Source organism: Limanda limanda, chromosome 9 (genome assembly GCF_963576545.1).
Source record: "Limanda limanda chromosome 9, fLimLim1.1, whole genome shotgun sequence".
NCBI lineage: Eukaryota > Metazoa > Chordata > Actinopteri > Pleuronectiformes > Pleuronectidae > Limanda > Limanda limanda.
In genome coordinates this window covers 28,980,118-28,999,915 of record NC_083644.1, presented here as the reverse complement: position 1 = coordinate 28,999,915, position 19,798 = coordinate 28,980,118, and the positions used below count along the sequence as shown (strand labels likewise).

The 19,798-nt window shown below is 39.1% G+C and overlaps 1 protein-coding gene across 6 annotated transcripts in view; it reads left to right on the top strand.

The window, feature by feature from the left end:
* Positions 1-19,798, top strand: part of ptprfa (protein tyrosine phosphatase receptor type Fa) — a 151,839-nt gene that overhangs the window by 114,068 nt on the left and 17,973 nt on the right. For 2 of the 6 annotated variants that reach the window (XM_061078473.1, XM_061078474.1), the window contains 6 exons: positions 2,236-2,399; positions 8,392-8,501; positions 9,674-9,709; positions 10,271-10,368; positions 15,744-15,867; positions 16,037-16,212. In XM_061078473.1, the coding sequence (XP_060934456.1) occupies positions 2,236-2,399; positions 8,392-8,501; positions 9,674-9,709; positions 10,271-10,368; positions 15,744-15,867; positions 16,037-16,212 (708 nt within the window). Of the gene's footprint in view, positions 1-2,235; positions 2,400-4,967; positions 5,017-6,723; positions 6,736-8,391; positions 8,502-9,673; positions 9,710-10,270; positions 10,369-15,743; positions 15,868-16,036; positions 16,213-19,798 lie in introns of all 6 variants that reach the window. The other 4 variants (XM_061078476.1, XM_061078477.1, XM_061078478.1 and 1 more) reach the window with 4 other exon arrangements.

Below are 19,798 nucleotides of genomic sequence, written 5' to 3'. Positions count from 1 at the left end.
AGTTACTAAACGTGAATTACACCAAATTTATCCATGTAACTTCTATTTAATGTTTAACATCTTGCCAATTTTCTACTAGCTACAAAACTGCAACTAAATCGTCACTAAAAAAAGAGCTTTGATAGACTGGATATCTGTTTTCCTGGAAAGGAAATGATGCAGTGATAACTTTGATATCGCTATCAACAGAATTGACACAGAAAGTCTGATTTATACAAACTCTATTTTGGAGTTGTAAAGATATGGGCATATACATGGCGAGATGGTAGCACAATGGGACAAATGAAATGTGATTCTTCCCTTCAGTTAGATATATTTTTGAAAAAATCACAGGAACAGACTTTTGTTCATACTGATGCTTATTTTTTGGATTAATAATGTCTTTATATTCCACTTTTATACTGTTTACTATTAACTTGCTTTGGGAAAGCAAAAATTAACAAACTATTTAAGTAAGTTTATCCTCAGAAAAAAGATGTTTATTTGGAATGGTAGATAGATAGTTTACAGATTTGCCTTGTGACAGCCCCAGAGTCAGTGGATACAGTGTGGGTCAACCTAAAGCCCATTACAGAGGCAACATCATGTTATTAAGTGAATTATTTCCTCTCTCATCCAAGCAGCTTCCTCAGTTAATTCTCCATAACAGTTATGTTATGGAGATGATAGAAAGAAAGGAGGAGAGGTCCCGTTGGTTTGCTCTTGGAAGTGAACTGTTTGTGTTGGCTAGTTGTTCTCAAGTAAGAATATGCTGCTCAATTCTGACTCAAGTTTTTGAATAGAATAGCAAGAGAGACAGCATAAAACATAATGTTATCAAACCACATTCTCTATGTTTGACTTTGTTTTATTTTTTATTAATCGATCAATGAATGAAATAAAATTGTTTTCATATAGCAGATATTCAAAATCACAATTTGCTTCATAGAGCTACATTTTTTATTTTTTTTATTTTTTAAACTAAATTTGTTATTTTATGGGGGATCATGCTTAACTTTCTGTCACAGTTTAGTGTTTTCATTATTTTATGACTTTGTTTTTATCTGTTTGTATGTTATTTTTATGTGATCTTAATTTTTTAAGTGGGTAAGGCCTATTGGACAGGCTTCGCCTCAGCAACTGTCTCTGGAAAGGGGGAGTCAATTAGTTGCATGGGTTGTGAGCATCATTGCTCTCCTTTGACCAGTTCCATTTGAATTATCTGCAGTGCCAGATATATCTATTTTGTCAGATTAAAAGCAGTTTGTTTTGAAGTACATAGGATCTGGTTTTCTACATCTTGACTCGTGGCTACGACTTATTATCTTGTTTCAACGACTGTGAATCTGTTCCTTAATAAGACCAGGCCAACTTAACTGAGGAAGCTGCTTGGATGAGAGAGGAAATAATTCACTTAATAACATGATGTTGCCTCTGTAATGGGCTTTAGGTTGACCCACACTGTATCCACTGACTCTGGGGCTGTCACAAGGCAAATCTGTAAACTATCTATCTACCATTCCAAATAAACATATTTTTTCTGAGGATAAACTTACTTAAAGGGGAGGATAAAAGTATAAAACTATGTCTTAATATCCTGCTGCCCACACCCAGTTGGCTACATCTCAATCTTTCCGTTTCCAAATGCACCAGGCGCATCCTGTCTCTGAGGTTTCAAGTACGCACATTCAGGTGTCCCTGCACACTGGGCATTTAGCCGTGCGCCATGACACATTACGTAAAACATGGTTAAATAGTGGATAGAGGATAGGGCCCTATGTTAAAGTCCAAACATTTCCACAACAGTGTGGCCTCAGATTCAGTGCAGGTAGTGTGTGTCAAACCGAAGCCCAGTTGGCCAGGTCTGGTTATTAAAGAGCAGATTCATAACTCAAGGCCACAAATTATGTATCTTGTTCCCAGGACTTAATGACTTGTGGCAATATGTCTCCAGAGGTGCAAACTATGTGGAACAAAAGAATAAAAAAAACACCAGTCACTATGTAGAATACAAAGCCACGTACCAGCCTGGGGTAACTGAGATCAACACTCATATAAATGCTGATCATTGTTTCAACTCGAGCACATTATTACTAATGATATGTTCAACCAGGGTTAACAAACCTCAAATCTAGAAGTATTGTTGTAGCTGATAAAATCATTTTAGGATGATGTAGTAAGGCCCCAAAAGATCGAATCAGTTCTGCTGTTTTGTAAGCGAACTGACCATCTGAATCATCCCCTGGTCCTTTGCAGCAGAGGATGTTTGCAGCGAGCCCGTTCTCCGAGCCCATCATGGTGAAGCTCCACAGTGGGATGAGCCGACACACTGAGGACCCAGAGATGCTGTGGGTGATGGGTCCAGTCCTGGCTGTCATTCTCATCATCATCATAGTCATTGCTATTCTACTCTTCAAAAGGTGAGCGAAGAGCAGACACTGTCAATACTGAGAACACTGTTATAATAAATGCTAGTTTTGCTAAAAGTATGTTTTTATTTGTATGAAGGAAAAGGGAAAAAGAAACACTAGGACATTCATTTTAACTAATAAGTCACATATCTATGACAAAAGAGAGTGAAAAAACTTGGCAAGATTGGATAAACCTCACTATAGATGTTGATAGCCAACCTGCAGTGGATGACATAATCACATCAGATTCAGCCAAGAATGGCCACATTATCATGAGCATCTGGAGTGTAAAGAATTTGGATAGCATTTAGAAGACAACGTAGTGATTTGGATGAGTTGACGTTGAGCTGAGTTGAGTTGGGTAGGAAGTGTATATCGCAATGGGCAGCTGCAAGGACATCACTTAATGGTGGACATGCAGCAACATTTGTGGTGCGATGACATCAGTCCAACTTGCAAAGGTTAGCAGTGTAATTACTTGGCATCAAAGCACTGGTCTCTATCAGCGAAATAAATTTGATATGAACTGGTGTTGCTGCAATAATAACGATGTACATAGTTTATATTTTATTAATCATTTAAATAGTGCTAACCAATTTCTGTGTAATCTTTCTCAGTAGATAATAATGAATATTAATACAAGCCAGTAAAACAAACCACTCTGATAAAATTCAGACATCATCCATGTTTACTGAAACATTTATTTTCAATAAACTAAGTTCAACAAATTAATATCCCAGCAAACTTTTAGCTGTGAGAATGTTTGCACCCTCTCACTCCCCGGAAGTGTCTAGCATTTAACACTACTATCTACAAATCAATGCTGCTCTTCTGTCATCTGTTATAAAATAAGATAGCAGGGAGTGTATGCTCATTAAGCTCCTCATGTCATCTTTATGGACTATCATTTTAACACAGAGAGAGACCAGGAACAGTTTCTTCACTGCAGCAGATGACAATAACAGAAGAGGCACGCAGCAAGAAATGGTTCTAGAGTTCAGATAGACATTCATCTTGGCTGAGCGGGCCCAAGGACAAAGGTCCTCCATGACACATCGGAGCAAGTGGCTGCCCTGTAGTCCTGCTTTTCCAGGCTAACAGTTGGCTTGTGCTTCTTATGCTTGGGTGAAATATCTGGACTTGCTGACTGAGCTGACGGGCACATCCATATGGTTGTTAATGGTTGTTAATGGTTGAGAATTTGTTCACTTGGGAAGGAAGGCATTTTTGACATAAGTCACTTGCTCTTCATTACATTACTGCCAACATGGTCCTACTAATATGGCTTTTTAAATGTATTTTTCGTATCTTCCAGTCAAACAGGTTCCATTTGTTACAGCACACTATGAAAATTGACTTCCAAGCCTTAAAGTTTGCATGAGTTGTGTGATCTATCTGTATAGAGGTAATACGGATGCAGAAACCTGAATTATGAAGACGCTGATGAACTATATTATACTGGAAAATTATATTGGCGCAAAACTAATCCAGATAAAACGTATTTATACCCCATAATATGCTAAGCATCATGATGATGCATTTTAGAGTTCTGCTGATGGGTAATTAAAGGGCCGATGGGCTTTGCTCTTCTATGAAGGAGAATATTCTCAACCCATGGAGCTTTTTTATGAAAATATTTTTTTTAAATATTAAGCTGTAGTTTTCACAGAAAAAGCACGATGTGGTTTAAATCTATCTCAGTAAGGTGTTGACTCATTATGATAAGCAAGAACAGCTTCAGTTTTCGTGTTTGCCCTATTGATGGAAGCACTGTTATAGAAGAACATGTTCCATCATAGGTAAAAATAACTTCAGAGTGACCCTTCACTCTGAGGGGACAAGTCATCATGTGTTGAATCCACCAAAGTTCAGGACTTTTTACTGACGTCTTTCTCATGGATCAAAAAGCATATGGCACCTTAGTTTCAATGGGTATGCATTCATTACATTTCACCACTCATTTACTCATTTTCTTTTCCATATATGCCAATGTCAGCCAAGTATTAAATCAGACTTTAAAAGTACAAATCTTGACTTACACCATTTCCGACAAACCCTATATTCCTCCTGCTTCTCCATTAATCTGTTAAACGTGAATATATAAATAAACACAATTTATTATATATATAAAATTAATTGCTTTCCCACCAAAGCTGACCTACTTTATTTTATATGATGTGAAGTGCAGTGTTTGAGCTCTTAGATATTATATTGCCTGCAAGATTACAGCACAAGATGGGCTCACTAACCACGCATAGTCACCAAAAGTTAAGATGGTAATTTATATAAATACTCTTTAAAAGATTTTGCCGCTCAATATGTTGGATAGTGAGAACTAAGTAGAAAATGGAATGCAAGTACATTGCCTTTTATACGAGTAGAATTCATGGATGGCGTACAAGAAATTATCACAAAATTCAGAATTAAAGGTTAAATAAAAATGTTTTAGACGGCTTCTTATGTACTCTTAAAGTGCATGTGAAACTCACCATATCCATTGTAATGTGACAAATTGATATGTGACACTTTAAACACAGATTCTTGTGGGGTGAGATTGTGAGTTGCTGGAGGGTGAAGACGCTCAGTTTTGGAAGATCAGCTCAAGAGCACAATCAGGGACAGTAAAGTGCTCAGTGGTGGAATGAAACGAAGTATTTTTACTTCATTACTGTACTTAAGTAAATTTTTACGTATCTGTACTTTACTTAAAGGGACTCTTACCTTTGTTGCATTTGAGAATTACAACACATTCAAATCATCCCGCCTTCCTCCAATGCCCCACCCCCTCGTTCCCATCCGCGGTGTTTTTTTGAAGAAACTTTATTTACACTTACAACCTACTGCCTCCGCGCACGCACGTGAGTTTTTGTTTACCAAAGCAATGGATTCGGATTCAGAAGCACCGGTAAGTTATATACATTGCCTTGATGACGCGGGCCCGAATGCGCCACAAGAAGCAGACGGAAAACCTGCATGTCCATGCAGCAAACAGACAGGTCTGTCGGCCAATAAGGTCCTTCGGTCCGAAGAATTTTATTGGTTGAAGTTTTCACTAAATATTATGAGAGTGAAATAATTGTTTGTTTTTACTCTTGGTGGGTCTGTCTTGCATTTTAGAGTGTCATTACCTTATTAATACCAATTTAACCTTATCCAAAAAAAGTGTAAAAATGCAACAAAGGTAAGAGTCCCTTTAAGTAAAAATAATAGTGCATACTTTTTACTTTTACTCCGTTACATTTTGCAGCTATTATCTATACTTTTACTCCGCTACATTTCTACAATATAAGTCGTTACTCGTTACATTTTATGAACACAGTTTCGCCAAAATGTTGCTGTGGCGGAGCGGCTCCGTCACTGACCGCCAGCGCTCCACACACGCACACAGTCACACACGCGCCAACAAACATTTCCACTCTTCCTGTTAAAGTTCGTAGTTGATCACTATCTAACCATCAGCTACTCTGTTTAGCGCTGGGCCGACGGAGGGTGCCCACTCGTCAGCTCCGCATCTGGGTGACACACACACACACACACACACACACACACACACACACACACACACACACACACACACACACACACACACACACACACACACACACACACACACACACACACACACACACACACACACACACACACACACGCATCTGGGTGACACACACACATACGCACACACACACACACACACAGTCACACACAGTGGCCGGTCAGCAGCCGTCCGGACCACTCGGTTAAGAAGGAGGAGGAGACGTTTCTTTAGTTTTAACGCCGCCACTTTATTTATTGACTGTCCACCGGAGCAACACTCTCATCATTCCTAGGTGCTCGTTCACTTCTCGTATTCACACACTTCTTGTGCAAGTTACCCAGGTGCACTACGTCACTCTCTGGGCCCGTTCCTTAAAGGGGCAGGCCATACCTGCAATTGTTGTTGCTTATAATTATAATTAGTAGTGACATATGTAGAGGCATGAGTATTACCAGTAGCTATATCTGCATTCTTTATCAAAATGGCACAGCCTAGACATTGAGAGACAACCCATTGCGTGAGTACTTTTACTTTTAATACTTAAAGTAAATTTAAAAGTAAGTACTTTTTACTCTTACTTAAGTAGGATTGTTGATGTAGTACTTTTACTTTTACTTAAGTATATATTTTCCTGGGTACTTGTACTTTTACTTAAGTACTAAACTTCAGTACTTCCTCCACCACTGAAAGTGCTCTGTTAACACTGACACTGTGGTGATCCACTGCTGACAACTTGGAAATTCATTTTTTGTCTCTCTGCTCTGTGGATCGTTGTCTGCCTGCTTCCTGTCGACACAGCAAACAAGAAAGGTTAGTGACTCTGCTCCTACGTCACTACACCTCACAGCTACCGGCCTGCCACTGCACATCCTTGCATGTTTCAGTGAAAATGACAAGTCAGAGGTGCTCATTGTTTCTGTTACACTTCAACACCACCATGCCAGCTTGTCTGAGCTGTCTTCTTACGCTTATCAGCTTCAACTGAAAGCACTTATGTCTTTTCTGTCCTTTTGTCTCTCGGAATAGTCCTGCCTCACTGTTGGCAATAGCCCCGCTTTGTCTAAAGTTGAATATTCCATTCGTCATCCTCTTTTCTTTCACATTCAAATATCAACTGTTTGGTGTCTGTTTGTCTTTTTTGCTTAGTTAGATTATTTAAAATTAAAATAAAATAAAATTTTCAGAACTGTTTTGTAACTCTTACATTCAGTGATGTTCTTCAGCAGTGGTTTTCAACTGGCAGCAATACTATCTGAACATCCACATAATTAAGATAATTAGAGATTTTTTAAATATCAGAATATCGGACAGAAAGATTAACATTGTTGTGCCTCCATGAGCCTTAGTGACTGACACATCTAAATAGGTTACAGTAACATTGCTGTAATACCTGTTTTTCACCAAAGTCAGTGGGTAAACAAGTGTTTTTAAACTCTAGTTAACCTACTAAAAACGGGACTGACATTTCCTATGCCAATAGAAGATTGGTCAAAAAAAAGATTCCCAGTGTGTCATGTTCGGTGTAACAAATGCACCAAAAACGTAATCATGCTCTTACCTCGCTGTCTTGCTAAAATGTTGTGTTCACCCGGGTTTCATGTGCAGTATACTGTACATCAGTGCTAAATGAGGCCAGAGACGATATCAACCTGTGTCTTCTGCAGAGTAATTTGACCAGAGAGTAAATGCTGATTGTATCTTTTCACATTGCAGACAAAAGCCAGATTTTTTGACCAGTAAAGGGGGCTTAAAGGGATAGTCCACAATTACTCATTATCTAGTCAACCCTATTATCTACTCACACCTATGTTGATGAATCCAATATAATTGAAGTAGCTGTAGGACTCCTTTTTCAGACATGAGAAAAACAAGAGAAAAAACACAACATGCCTCCAATCTGATCCTGTGGTCTCATAAAAGTGTCCGTAAACCCCCCGACATTCATATTCGACTTGAAACAGTTTAATTTACATCATGTTTTAAGCCTAAAAATTCTCTGATATTCTCACTCTTCACGTTCTCAGGGACACACCGATGAACGGCACATACTGCACACAAGTTTAAGGGCACACGCTGAGTAAGCATTGCTAAGTCCGCTAGCATCACTTCTTCTGGTAGTGGACTTTTAGGCTTATAAAACCAGAGAAAATCCTGACGTAAATGACGCTGTTTCGAATGGAATATTAATGTCAGGGCTTGCGGACATGGAGGCATGTTGTGTTTTTCTCTATTGCTTTATTATGTCTGAAGAAGGGGTCACCTTGGCTGCAAGGCTCTTTACCCACCATTACAAGATATTAGGGATAGGATATTAGGATATTATTTCAATATGGCAGTTCAGCATACATGGGCGATCATATGCTGTCTTTTATGCTATTTTCCCCTTTTTTTTGTTGTTATTTCCTGTATGATTGTCTTAAAATGTCAGTAATTTCTGCTCATCCTTCTCTCACCACGTTGCCTCAGGAAAAGAACGTCTCCAGGCAAGGATGAGCACATGGCAGGGGTCAAGGACTCACTGCTGGCCCATTCCTCAGATCCTGTGGAGATGAGGAGGCTCAACTACCAAACACAAGGTATTGACACACAAACACAAGCAAATGTTGCCAGTATGTACAAGCTCATGTTTATTCATACACACGTCTGCAGGCACACTGGTAGTGGTCCAAATGATCTTGTTGTTTTAGCACTGGCAGATCCACTTATTGCTTCAGTTTTTTTACTTTTGTCTTACTGCCCAAGTCTCAAACTATGAGTCCTAATCATAAATAATCCCTTCACGTGAGTAACTAATGTCAATCTGCACCCTAAACCAGTTCATGTGAAATTCCTCAGTCACTTTGGGTTAAATAGGTATTTTACTTTCTTTATTCTTTTTCTGCATAATTTGTGCCTCTAACAGATTTTTTCTCCATGGGACCAGCATCTGGGGCTCATGGGTATTGCATTATTAAAAGCCACAATGACAAACAATACTTTCTCTGAAAAGATAGCAATAATAAAAAATAAAAAAAATATTATTTTTATCATCATTATTATTATTATAAGCCACCGCTGCCCCAGAAAGTGCCATATAAAACAATGCATTTGTAATTTAGAACAACAAAGCACATAAACACCAAAAACTTTTTTTATGTAACAGCTTGCTCAGGTTTCAGGAACAGATCCTGTTTTGAGATGAATTACAGTCAGTTTTTTAAATTTATTTACAACCAAAGTTACCCCTACAAAGTTCTGGTATTTTGTTTATCCATCCATCTTCCCAAAGCTTAGTAGCCCTAAAATTAAGTTTTTAAGTGTCCTAGCTCAGTAAAATGTTTACCAGGTTAGGTTTACGTTTACCTCACCCACCAGAGTAGAGATGAGAAGGAGTATGTGAGTAAGTGTTGCAGGATTTTGGCCATTAAAAAAAGTTATTTTAAACTGATGATGATACAAGAGGAAAGTATCAGCGGATCATCTAATATATTACGCTTTAATCGCTCATCTAATAGTCATAATATGACAGACTGGTGGACTGTCAGATAACCACCCACTGACCAGCATTGCTTCCTTAGAGCCACCACAATGATGTAGCTAAAAACTGAAGCCACTTCATCCATGGTAGTGCGAATACATGAATGACACCACAAGAGAGTGCAGAGGACAAAACAGACATTCAGCTCCTATCCCAGTGCTCCTTGTCTTCTTTTCTTTTTACTTGTCTTCTCCTAACTGACCCCTGTTTTGCCTGTTTTTTCTCTGACAGGTTCCAGTGCCCTCAGTTGTTGTCCCAACACTCCAAGTTAGTTTTCAGTCCTGCTTTGTTTTACTAAGGTGTCCTGCCATTCCCATCTCCTTCCCTTTCTGTTTTACAGCCATTTGAACTGAGCCTTCTTTTCTAAACTCGGCACAGCCTTTACCGCTGCTCTGTAAATGTCAGCCAGTTATGGTCACCCAAACTGAGAACTGAAATGAAATGTGCTATAAAAACATAAATTAAACAAAGTTACAATCAATTAGTCACATGCTCATATGCCCTAACCACCTTTATGATCCAATCTGCTCACCTAGTGATTTGTGGGAATTCTTTAACCAGTCAGCATGCTCAATGATACTCATGTCACAAGTGTGGTTTTAACCACAGCTGTGAAAGAGCTCTGCAGCCAGACATCATCCGAGCACTGAGCACATAGCAGTCCCACTATCACTCCAAGGCATTGTGGCCAGTTTCCTCTGAGCTTTCTACATACATCTGCACCCTGGTTACACTCTGATATGTGTGTGAGTGTGTGAGTGTGTGAGTGAGTGTGTGTGTGTGTGTGTGTTTGATGGATCGTACTTACTGCTCCACCTGTCACTACAGGAATGAGGGAACATCCTCCCATCCCTGTCTCTGACCTAGCAGACCACATAGAGAGACTCGGGGCCAACGACGGACTACGCTTCTCTCAGGAATATGAGGTATTATTTCCTGTTCTCATGATGCAGCACAGACACCTTTTATTTTCTTAGTTTAGTATTTGTTGTATTAAAAGGTTTTGGTCACAATATGAGATAGAAGAGATAGGAAAGATATGAAAGCTCGATTTGTTTAAATAAATAAATGATTAGTCATCATCATGGCACAGGAAATCTTCATGGTCTCAGAACATTCATTCTCTCCTCATCCTTCTATTAACGTACTCCTCTACCAGTGCCAGCGAATCCATCATGTGGTATTACGCACAAGCGTCACCGCAGTATTTATGATAACAACGATCGGACTTCACGCTTTGACAAATTTATCATCTTGTCCCTCTATCCTGGGACATCCTTTGGAAATGGAAGTTTGATTGGTGAACACAATGTATTTCATTTTAATTGGTCTTCAGTGTGCTATGTGTGCAGCTGAGTCATGCTCACTGCAGTAATTTTATATACAAAAACGATTTGAAAATTAAGGTGAAACTAAGTCGAGAGCAAGACACCCTCAATTGATGATGGGGAAACAATTTAAAACCACTATTTTATTTTTTGTAGTTTATTTGAGTAGAAGTAAATTTTGCAAATTAAGATTTTTTTTTAGCCATTGACTAACTACTGGACTTAAAGTAAATGGATAGCCAGCACTTCCTTGTGTTTTCAAATCCTGATATCATAAAATCAAACAAGGCTTAAGTGCAGCCTAAGCTACTTTGTATTTTCCTTTATGGAGCACCACAAAATTTTAAATAACAAGTTATTAATCACACTTAAAGGGACTATGGGCAGATATACCTTGGTCCTAGCAACTGTGCTCTTTATCAGTGAAGTGGGCTTGAGCAAGAGTTGAACCACATTTTTTCCCAGTAGTTAGAACTCTCAAACCTGTACTGTAAAGCACTTTAAACGATCATCAAGACTAGGAAAGTGCTTTATGAATACAAACCATGTACCAGAAGAGCTTGCTTTAGGGTAGATGGCATTTCTTTCAAGTCTCAGCACTAATTTGAGCAGGTTTATGTCAAAATAAAAGACTGTGTTGGAGATACAGTGATTAAAAGCAACAAAAAAAAAAAAGGTTAAAAGCAAGAGAGATTGTTTTAATTTTCATATGAAAATGTAGAAGTATGGATGTAGCCTGAGATACACTCTCACCTTGCTGTCTTGCCTTAGTAACATGTTCACCTGGGTGTCACATTTCCATCACTGCCAATTAGAGACTCGATTTATTTACTGAAGAGTCATTTGACCTGGGACTGAATGTTGGTTATATCCACTCCCATTGCAGAAAAAGGCCAGATGTTAGTGGATTTCTTTGACCATTGGGAAGGCTTTAGAGCTTCACTGCAGTCTCCTTCAACTCTTGCTCTTCAGTTTGTTGTGGTTTCTCTCTTCCTTTGTTTTAGTCTTTTTATTTTGCTGTCATACTGATATCAGGTGACTGACTTTCAAGGATATCCCTCGTTCTCACCTTTGGTGTTTTGGATCTTTGTCCATCGGAATGCTCTGTATATGGCATTCATCCTGTTTCTTTTAGCAGATACCTGAGTAAATATCAAATCAAATCAATAAATACCAGTATGCAGTTCCAGTGACAGCCATCCATGCCTGAGCCATAACAAAACTACTATCAATGCTCTTTTTTTGCTCGATTTCTCTACCTATCCACCCTGCAAATTCCTCTTGGCCATCTCTACATTCTCATTGTAATGGTCACCGCAAAAAAACTCATAACCACGGATATAAGGGCGGAATGACGATCAACTGGTAAAACCTTCAGCTCCCCGTCACAACAATTGTTAATGCTTAGGCCACACCCATCCAGTTTCAAATACTGCAGTGTAATCCAGATGTCACATGTCATGACTGTAATACACACACACACACACACACACACACACACACACACACACAGACACACACACTCTCTCTCCAGCCATTAGTTCATAGTGAGACTAACAGGGCTTGAAATGTGTTGCTGATAAGGCATGCATGATATGCATGATAATAAGTCTTTATCAGTATTAAATAGATAAAAGCTGGTTTTTGCTCGAGTTAAACATATTTTTTGCTTTATCTGAGCCTGATGGCTCATTGCAACATCCATTGAAATATCATTGTTCCATTGGCAAGAAATATTGTCCACACTGTTGCTATTATTAATATGTATTTCTGGACGAGAAGCTGTACTGACTACAGAGCTGCCAACTCTCACGCTTTCGCTGTGTGACACACGCTTTTGCATGTTTTCACACGCACTCAAGCCACACATCCAATTTCTCACGCCAAAAGAAATAATCTGATTTTGGGCCGAGATGCGCACAGCGCACCTCTCTCTCTCTCTCTCTCTCTCTCTCTCTCTCTCTCTCTCTCTCTCGCTCACTCGCCTGCTGCCTCGGGAGATTCGCAGGTCCGGGGGCGTGTTGGCCGTCGGGGGGGGGGGGGGGGGGGTACTAGCACTATGCAGGCTGTTAACAAAAGAGAAACTATCTTATTGTGTGTACCTAACAATTGTTTCCATTTGCTGAGTTATCATAAGGGGAATTGTGTATCACTCCTGCTACTGATGAAAGGTCCATGTCTAGTGATATTTACAGAATGTTTTGGTGGTTATACTGTGGTTTATTAGTGTTCTTGGGCAGACACAAGAGGCACTTGTTTATAGTTGATTCTTTGTTGTCTCTGGAAGTTCAGATGCGGTAGTCCATTACTATTTCAACCTCAGCATCTACAGTAGGGTTCAAAATTTGTAAAATTATACATTATATACATTATATGCACATTGTTATAATTTTTCAGTCAGTTGAAATACATCTTGAGGAGAAACATTTTGGGTTGTTTTGTGTCTGTATAGGCCTACTATAAAAAGCACTTTGCATTTTTAATTTTGGTACTTGTACTTTTACTTTTGATACTTAAGTACATTTCAGCACCAGATACTTTTGATACTTAAGTACATTTAATATGAGCTACTTTAAGACTTTTACTCAAGTCATTTTCTGGCGGGTGACTTTTACTTTTACCGAAGTCACTTTCAGGTAAGATATCTGTACTTTTACGATAATATGGCTTTCAAGTACTTGATACACCACTCGCCACAGGCCAGTACAACCTTGCCCACAGATCTTAGAAAATGACTAACCAGCTTCTGATCTGCATCTGATACCTCATTTTTAGTTATTTTTCTCATGTGTTGATCCATTGTATTGCTTAAAAAGGCTACTGTTTAAGCACTTTAAGCACTTTATTTGTTGCACTTTTTTGTTTGATGGAACGTGTGTGTGGTGGGAGGCTTGAATAATGACAAATATTTCTCCCTAACTAATCTTGTGTAATTTTTTGCTGAACATAAATCATTAACTGCTCTTAAGAATACAATTATTAACAATATAGGTTAGGTTTCAGTTAAGAATTTGTTGAATACCATTGTAATCAAAATGTCAATCAACCTACCTTGGTCAAATCTTAAACACAGGTCTATTAATAAGGCTATATTGTGTCATTGAGGCACAACAATAGTTTTCTGGTTGAATGTTCAGCTCAAGTCTAGAAGGCCCTACAAGTCATGATCTGATGAACATGAATCAGAATAAGTTCAGGTATTGCACATCTTTAGCATACCACCCAAAAATCCACTAGAATGCAGGAAATAACATCTACTTAAACCAAAATTTCCTGGGGGTGGACCTTCATCTATGTCTTTGCTTCACAGAATGTAACCAATGTTGTCCATCTCCACTCGGCCGCCCCTATCAACGACTTTAGGCCCAACAAACCACCAGAATGCAGGGCACAACATCGGTACAACGCCAAATGAATTCCAATTCCCTGATATTTGAGCCACCAACATTTGTGGCTGCGTGCGCGGCAAAATTTTGGTCAACCCCGACAAAATCTCACTCCAAGGTTTTTTGAAAAGTTGGCAGCTCTGTGACTATATCACAACAGTCTTTTTTTTAAAAGGGACTGAGTATATCATAACAATGTCTCACAATGTTAAAGATATTATTTAAAAAATCCTGGGTCTGCCCCTTTGTCCAGATCCAGGCCAAAATTACCATACAGTGGTTGTTAAAAACCGCTGCTGTTTATTCAAAGTTCATTGAAGCTCGGCTCAGTCATAGAACCCATAGCTGGTGAATAAGATGCCCAAGATGTGTCCAAATCCACCAAATTCGAGAATGCACTTCCTTAGTAGATAAATATGCAGATACATGTGACATAGTATGTGAGAGATGACACCAAAGAAAAAGGAAAAATATTTGAACAACATTCACTGAAGTTGACGAAAATGTTTGGAAATTTAATTACCCAGGTTTAATGTTAAGAGCAGGCAATCCATGGCCAAGCAGAACTGGATACATTATTGTGGTTTACTCAGTGACTGTGGCATCAGATGCTGAATGCTGGCTTTGCTATGATATAAACTAATCCAAATGCTTATTGATGTGTCAGTAGTGATGTGACTGGTTTGTTGGTGCAGCATGGTGGAAGCCTTCCCTATCAGGATTTTGAATAAGATGTGCATTCAACCTCTTTCTCCTTTGTCATTATTATCAGTTTTTGGAGTTTTGGGGAGGCTGAGTAGTCATCCAGCCGGTCAGGGGGAAGGGCAGCAGGATATGATAACCCTTGTCTCTGCCTCATTTTGCCTGTGAGTGTGTGTTTTCAAATGATGTAAGATAAGTAGCAGGCACATGAAATGCATGAATAACAATCCTCAACTAAACCTGTGCCTGCGTTCACACCCAGTAAACAATGGAGAGCAGCTCATATCAGTGCTCACCATCACTGCCATCACAGGCATGGGCTCCTCACTGCTCACCAATGACTCATGTGTCTTTGTCTAGATATCGGAAAAAAATATATAAAATTGTGGATTTTTATGGTTTGAGCTCTGTTGTATATAAACTTTGTTCTAGCAAGAGATTCATATAATATCAACAATAATTATTGAGTTTCTAAAGAATATTTTAAAGAATTATTTTAGATAATGGACCAAAAGAACATCATAACTACACCTGGCTATCCACAACACATACAGCTTGTCACACATTCCAAAAAGCCTAGTGTCTGCACACATGGTTGCAGCTCATGGAAATGTAATTTGTACGTATTGGACAAAGTAAAAGTCATCTATGTCCCAAAGTGTACTGCATTACTGTCCTTCCTTTACTACACCTGTTCTGTAATATCAGGCCCTGAAATGGAAGGTAGGAGTGCATATCCAGAGTGCTTATAGATCATCCTGCACTTTTCATATTGTAAGACCAGGGGATGGAGGGAGGATGGAATTTAAAAGATTTAATAAATGGTAACCTCCTTTCTCTCCTTCTGTGTGTGTGTCTGCCTCTTACCCCATCCCTGTGTGTCAGTCTGTTGATCCAGGACAGCAGTTCACCTGGGAGCACTCTAACCTGGAGGTCAACAAGCCAAAGAACCGCTATGCAAATGTGATCGCTTATGACCACTCCAGGGTCATCCTCACACCTGTGGACGGTGAGAGACGTCGCACAGCATGGGAAATCCCAAACGTTCCTTTATACAGAGAGCAGCAGACCTTTATTTTAAACCTAGTAGTTAGAGATAAAGCTTTATAGAAAACCCTCTGTTTTCTAATTGGTTCCCATTTTCATTTGCTTTCTGTTCAAATTGGTCTTCATTTCAGGAGTTCCAGGTAGCGACTACGTTAATGCCAATTACATCGATGGCTACAGGAAGCAGAATGCCTACATCGCCACACAAGGTCCGCTGCCAGAGACACTGACTGATTTCTGGAGGATGGTGTGGGAGCAGAGAACCTGCACCATTGTAATGATGACCCGTCTGGAAGAGAAGTCACGGGTGAGCCTACTTGTCTTTTCTAGTTTCAGATCAATGGGTTTCTGCACCAATGGCCAATCTCATACTAAAATTGGGTGTGGTCAGGCTTATTGTTGGCACAATGTTAACTTTGAGTTTTCAAAGGACTCATCATCAACACAAGTTTTTGATCAAACATTATGATAACCAAAGCAAATTCCAGGTAGGTGTAAACCTACTTGGCAATAAATAACTTCTGATTCTGATTCTGATCTGCTCATGTGCATACTGATACTGTTTCCTCTGCAGATAAACATTTTCTCTCTACTTTGCAAATCTACCATTACAATAGCAGTCAACCACAACATGGCGTTTAAAGGGAATGGCAGTCACTGGTTTACTGCATATAATGCTTAAAACACACCCACGAAAACTATAGAGTCTAAATACAACCCTTTTGAATCGTGTGCCGGGTACAGATACATGATTTCTGCCAGCGTATTTTAACATTAAATAAATGTATTTGGTGTATGTACTTTGGAATATGAGCGTAAATCATCGAATAGAGCCCTATGTTGTTGCTAACAAAAAAGGGTGGGGCATCATGGTCTAGCTGTGAGTGAAGCTGACACTGAAGAGCTTGCAATTAAAGCCACATTGACGACAGGGGAATGAGGCTTTTGGAGGCAGGGGACTTCCACTGCATATGGATGGAGATAACATTACATTGGGCTAAACTGTAAGTACCAAACTTGGCTGGGCTATTAATGTGTCCAGCATTTGTAATGCGAATGTTATCCAGTGGCTTTGCATGATATCATCACAGTATGTGGGTAGAAACAAAGAGCATTTTGAACGGGTCAATCTGAGGAGGGCTGCTTTAGACAGGGTATAAAGGGTGCTGTTTTAAATGATCCTTTTGGTATTTTGACCAAAATATGTTTCAGACATTTCATTAAGACCCCAATGAACCATATCAACTGCGGTAAAATGGGCATAATATGTCTCCTTTAAAGTGTTTAATAATGGTGTTGGTTTGAAGGCTGTGAATGCTAAGATCACAGTGCTGTGGTCATTCACACTACACTGCTAGTGATGTAGTGCTCTGTATGTAGTTTACTATAGTTGATATGGCTGGCACAAATCTGAACTTCTGAGTTTTTCTTAGTGTCAACAGAGCTGTGCGTGCAGGCTAAGTTACACTATAGGCGAAAAAACACACCATACCAACAGATATGCTCTTGAGTTTTCCAATCTGAAAAGAACAAGTTGCTACTCATTGGGTTCTAAAATACCCTATATAGTGCATTCTCCAGTTATCACACAACTAGATTGATTTTATTGTATTCTGACACTGCTATGACTGTTTATAGAAATTTCAGACACTTTGGTATGGCTTCCATCTAACCAGTAATTCACCAGCCCTCAACTATATTTTTGCACATAACAAGAACTGAAGGTTTTGTCCCCAATTTCTTATAGAGAAAGTCGCAAATGTACATCACCTTAAAGTCATCTTAATAATAAAAAATTAAAACATTGACCATTAGTACAAGAGTCATGGTCTTGTGCACTTAACCACACATCTTTCCTAACAAACATGGAAGCACCACACATTCTTACAAAAGGGAACTACTGATGTTTTTCTTGTCAGTCTCTCAGATTTGTTTTATCTCCTTGCATCACTTTGACCAATGGCTATGTAGCCTTATAGTCTGCTGCAAGCCTCGCCAAACAGCCTCCATCCCTCCACCCCCTCCACTGACACCCACATCCAGGTCTCTGAAGCGTAATCATGCCATCTGTTCTACCCAGCTCCTGTGGCCTGCAGCCAGCAGTCCCCTCAAGTCAGCACTGATGTCCAAATGGTTTTTTCTATCATCATCTGTGTCCAAACCTCCCTGAGAATAGAGGCAGCACTAATACATGCTGACATGACTAACACAGGGCACATGGTGATTCTAGCATTTTGTTCAATGACTCAGTGGTTTTAATATCACTAAACCTCTGAAAACTCAAATTTTTCCTTTTTGCATTGCATTAACCTGCAGTGCATGTCCTTCTAACCTTAATATATTACAATAACAAAGTATAAGATGACAGTGTGAAAACTATGAGATAGTGAAAAGGTTTCTTTATGATATTGAACCAACAGAACTTAAGAGTGAGTTTCAGCTCTTTGTTTAACTGTGCTGACCAAAAAGTAAAGGCCACAACCTGCTCAGCAGCAAACAAGAAATTAACTATAGACCAGTGCCAATGTGAAAATGTCTTGTTAATTAGTGTGCCATATCAACATTATTTTTAAAATTAAGGTTTTTCTTGAACCACATTAATATTTCCAACAGACATGTCATTTTATTCCATCCATATTGTCTGTATACAGAACAACACTTTAAAGAATGTTTATCTCATTATGATTGCAATAATAAGTTTGTCATTAACCCCACCAACCACACTCATATACAGAATTGCAAACGCTTGCTTCAATCTCATGGTTTTTGGCAGCGGCAAAGACTTTGAGAGAGTTGGCTTGCTTCCCATACCTAGACACTGCACGTTTGATTGATTCTCCCTTGTTTGCCTGATCTTTAAAACTTCTTTCGTGCTTAGTCTCAAAGTGGCGCTTAACACTCATCGTTCGGCAAACAACATTTTCTAAACATAACATGCACACAGCATGGTCCTTATGGAAAACAAAGCCATATTCTTCTGCCCATGAGGGCGGAAATGCCTGTGGCTTTGTTTCTTAGCTAGCGGGGTTGCCATCACCAATGCCTATGGAGTATTACTGGCAGCTAGTGGCTGGGAGGTGTTAACATCAAGCTTAATAACACAGGCTGGGTGACCTCTTTTATAAAAAATCGCCTGAGGTTGCTGACCCTTGACATAGACTGTATTAAACAGACATAGTCAGAGAACAGCTGCTGAACACACCAAAGTATTTTGTAGCTAAAGATCCAATCATTTACCAGAGAGACCACAAACAGAGCTAAAAGAGAGTAAATATTGGTCTACAGATGAATGATATTGGAGACGACAACAGAGATCCCCTAACCTGAATGATTTAGTTATTTCAACCCACATAACCTTTCTCAGTCCTAACAAAGTAATCATTTTAATCGAAACTATGTTTTTTCCATAAACCAAACTAAGAGCTTAACAAGTATTTTGGCTTGGTCCTTGGGTTAAATTAATTTGACAAAGGAAGTCTTGGTTGACTTACGCAGGTTGTCTGTTGCATGTGTTTAATGTTTGTGAGTGTTATTGTGTCACTTTGGTCTGTGTGTTTCTGATCCAGCCTATATTAAATGTTTTGAAAAAGTGATGTCAGAATGAACAAGTATTTAAGGAACTGAGAAAACCTGTAATGAGGTGTACAGATGTGGTATAAAAGTGTTTTGATGTGTTCACAGCCACAGAAAGAAATCTGAAATTAGTGAAACTGGGGGAGGTTCACCTCCTGCAACATATTCACAGCCACAACTGTAGCATTTAACCTCCTCTTAGCTTCCAAGAACTAGTTTTACTTTACACACAGGGTTTAAGAGCCAGGTTATTGTGACAGTGATCTGTTTAAAAAATATGTAAACTCACCAGTGGCTGATTATACATTTTATCTCTCAAC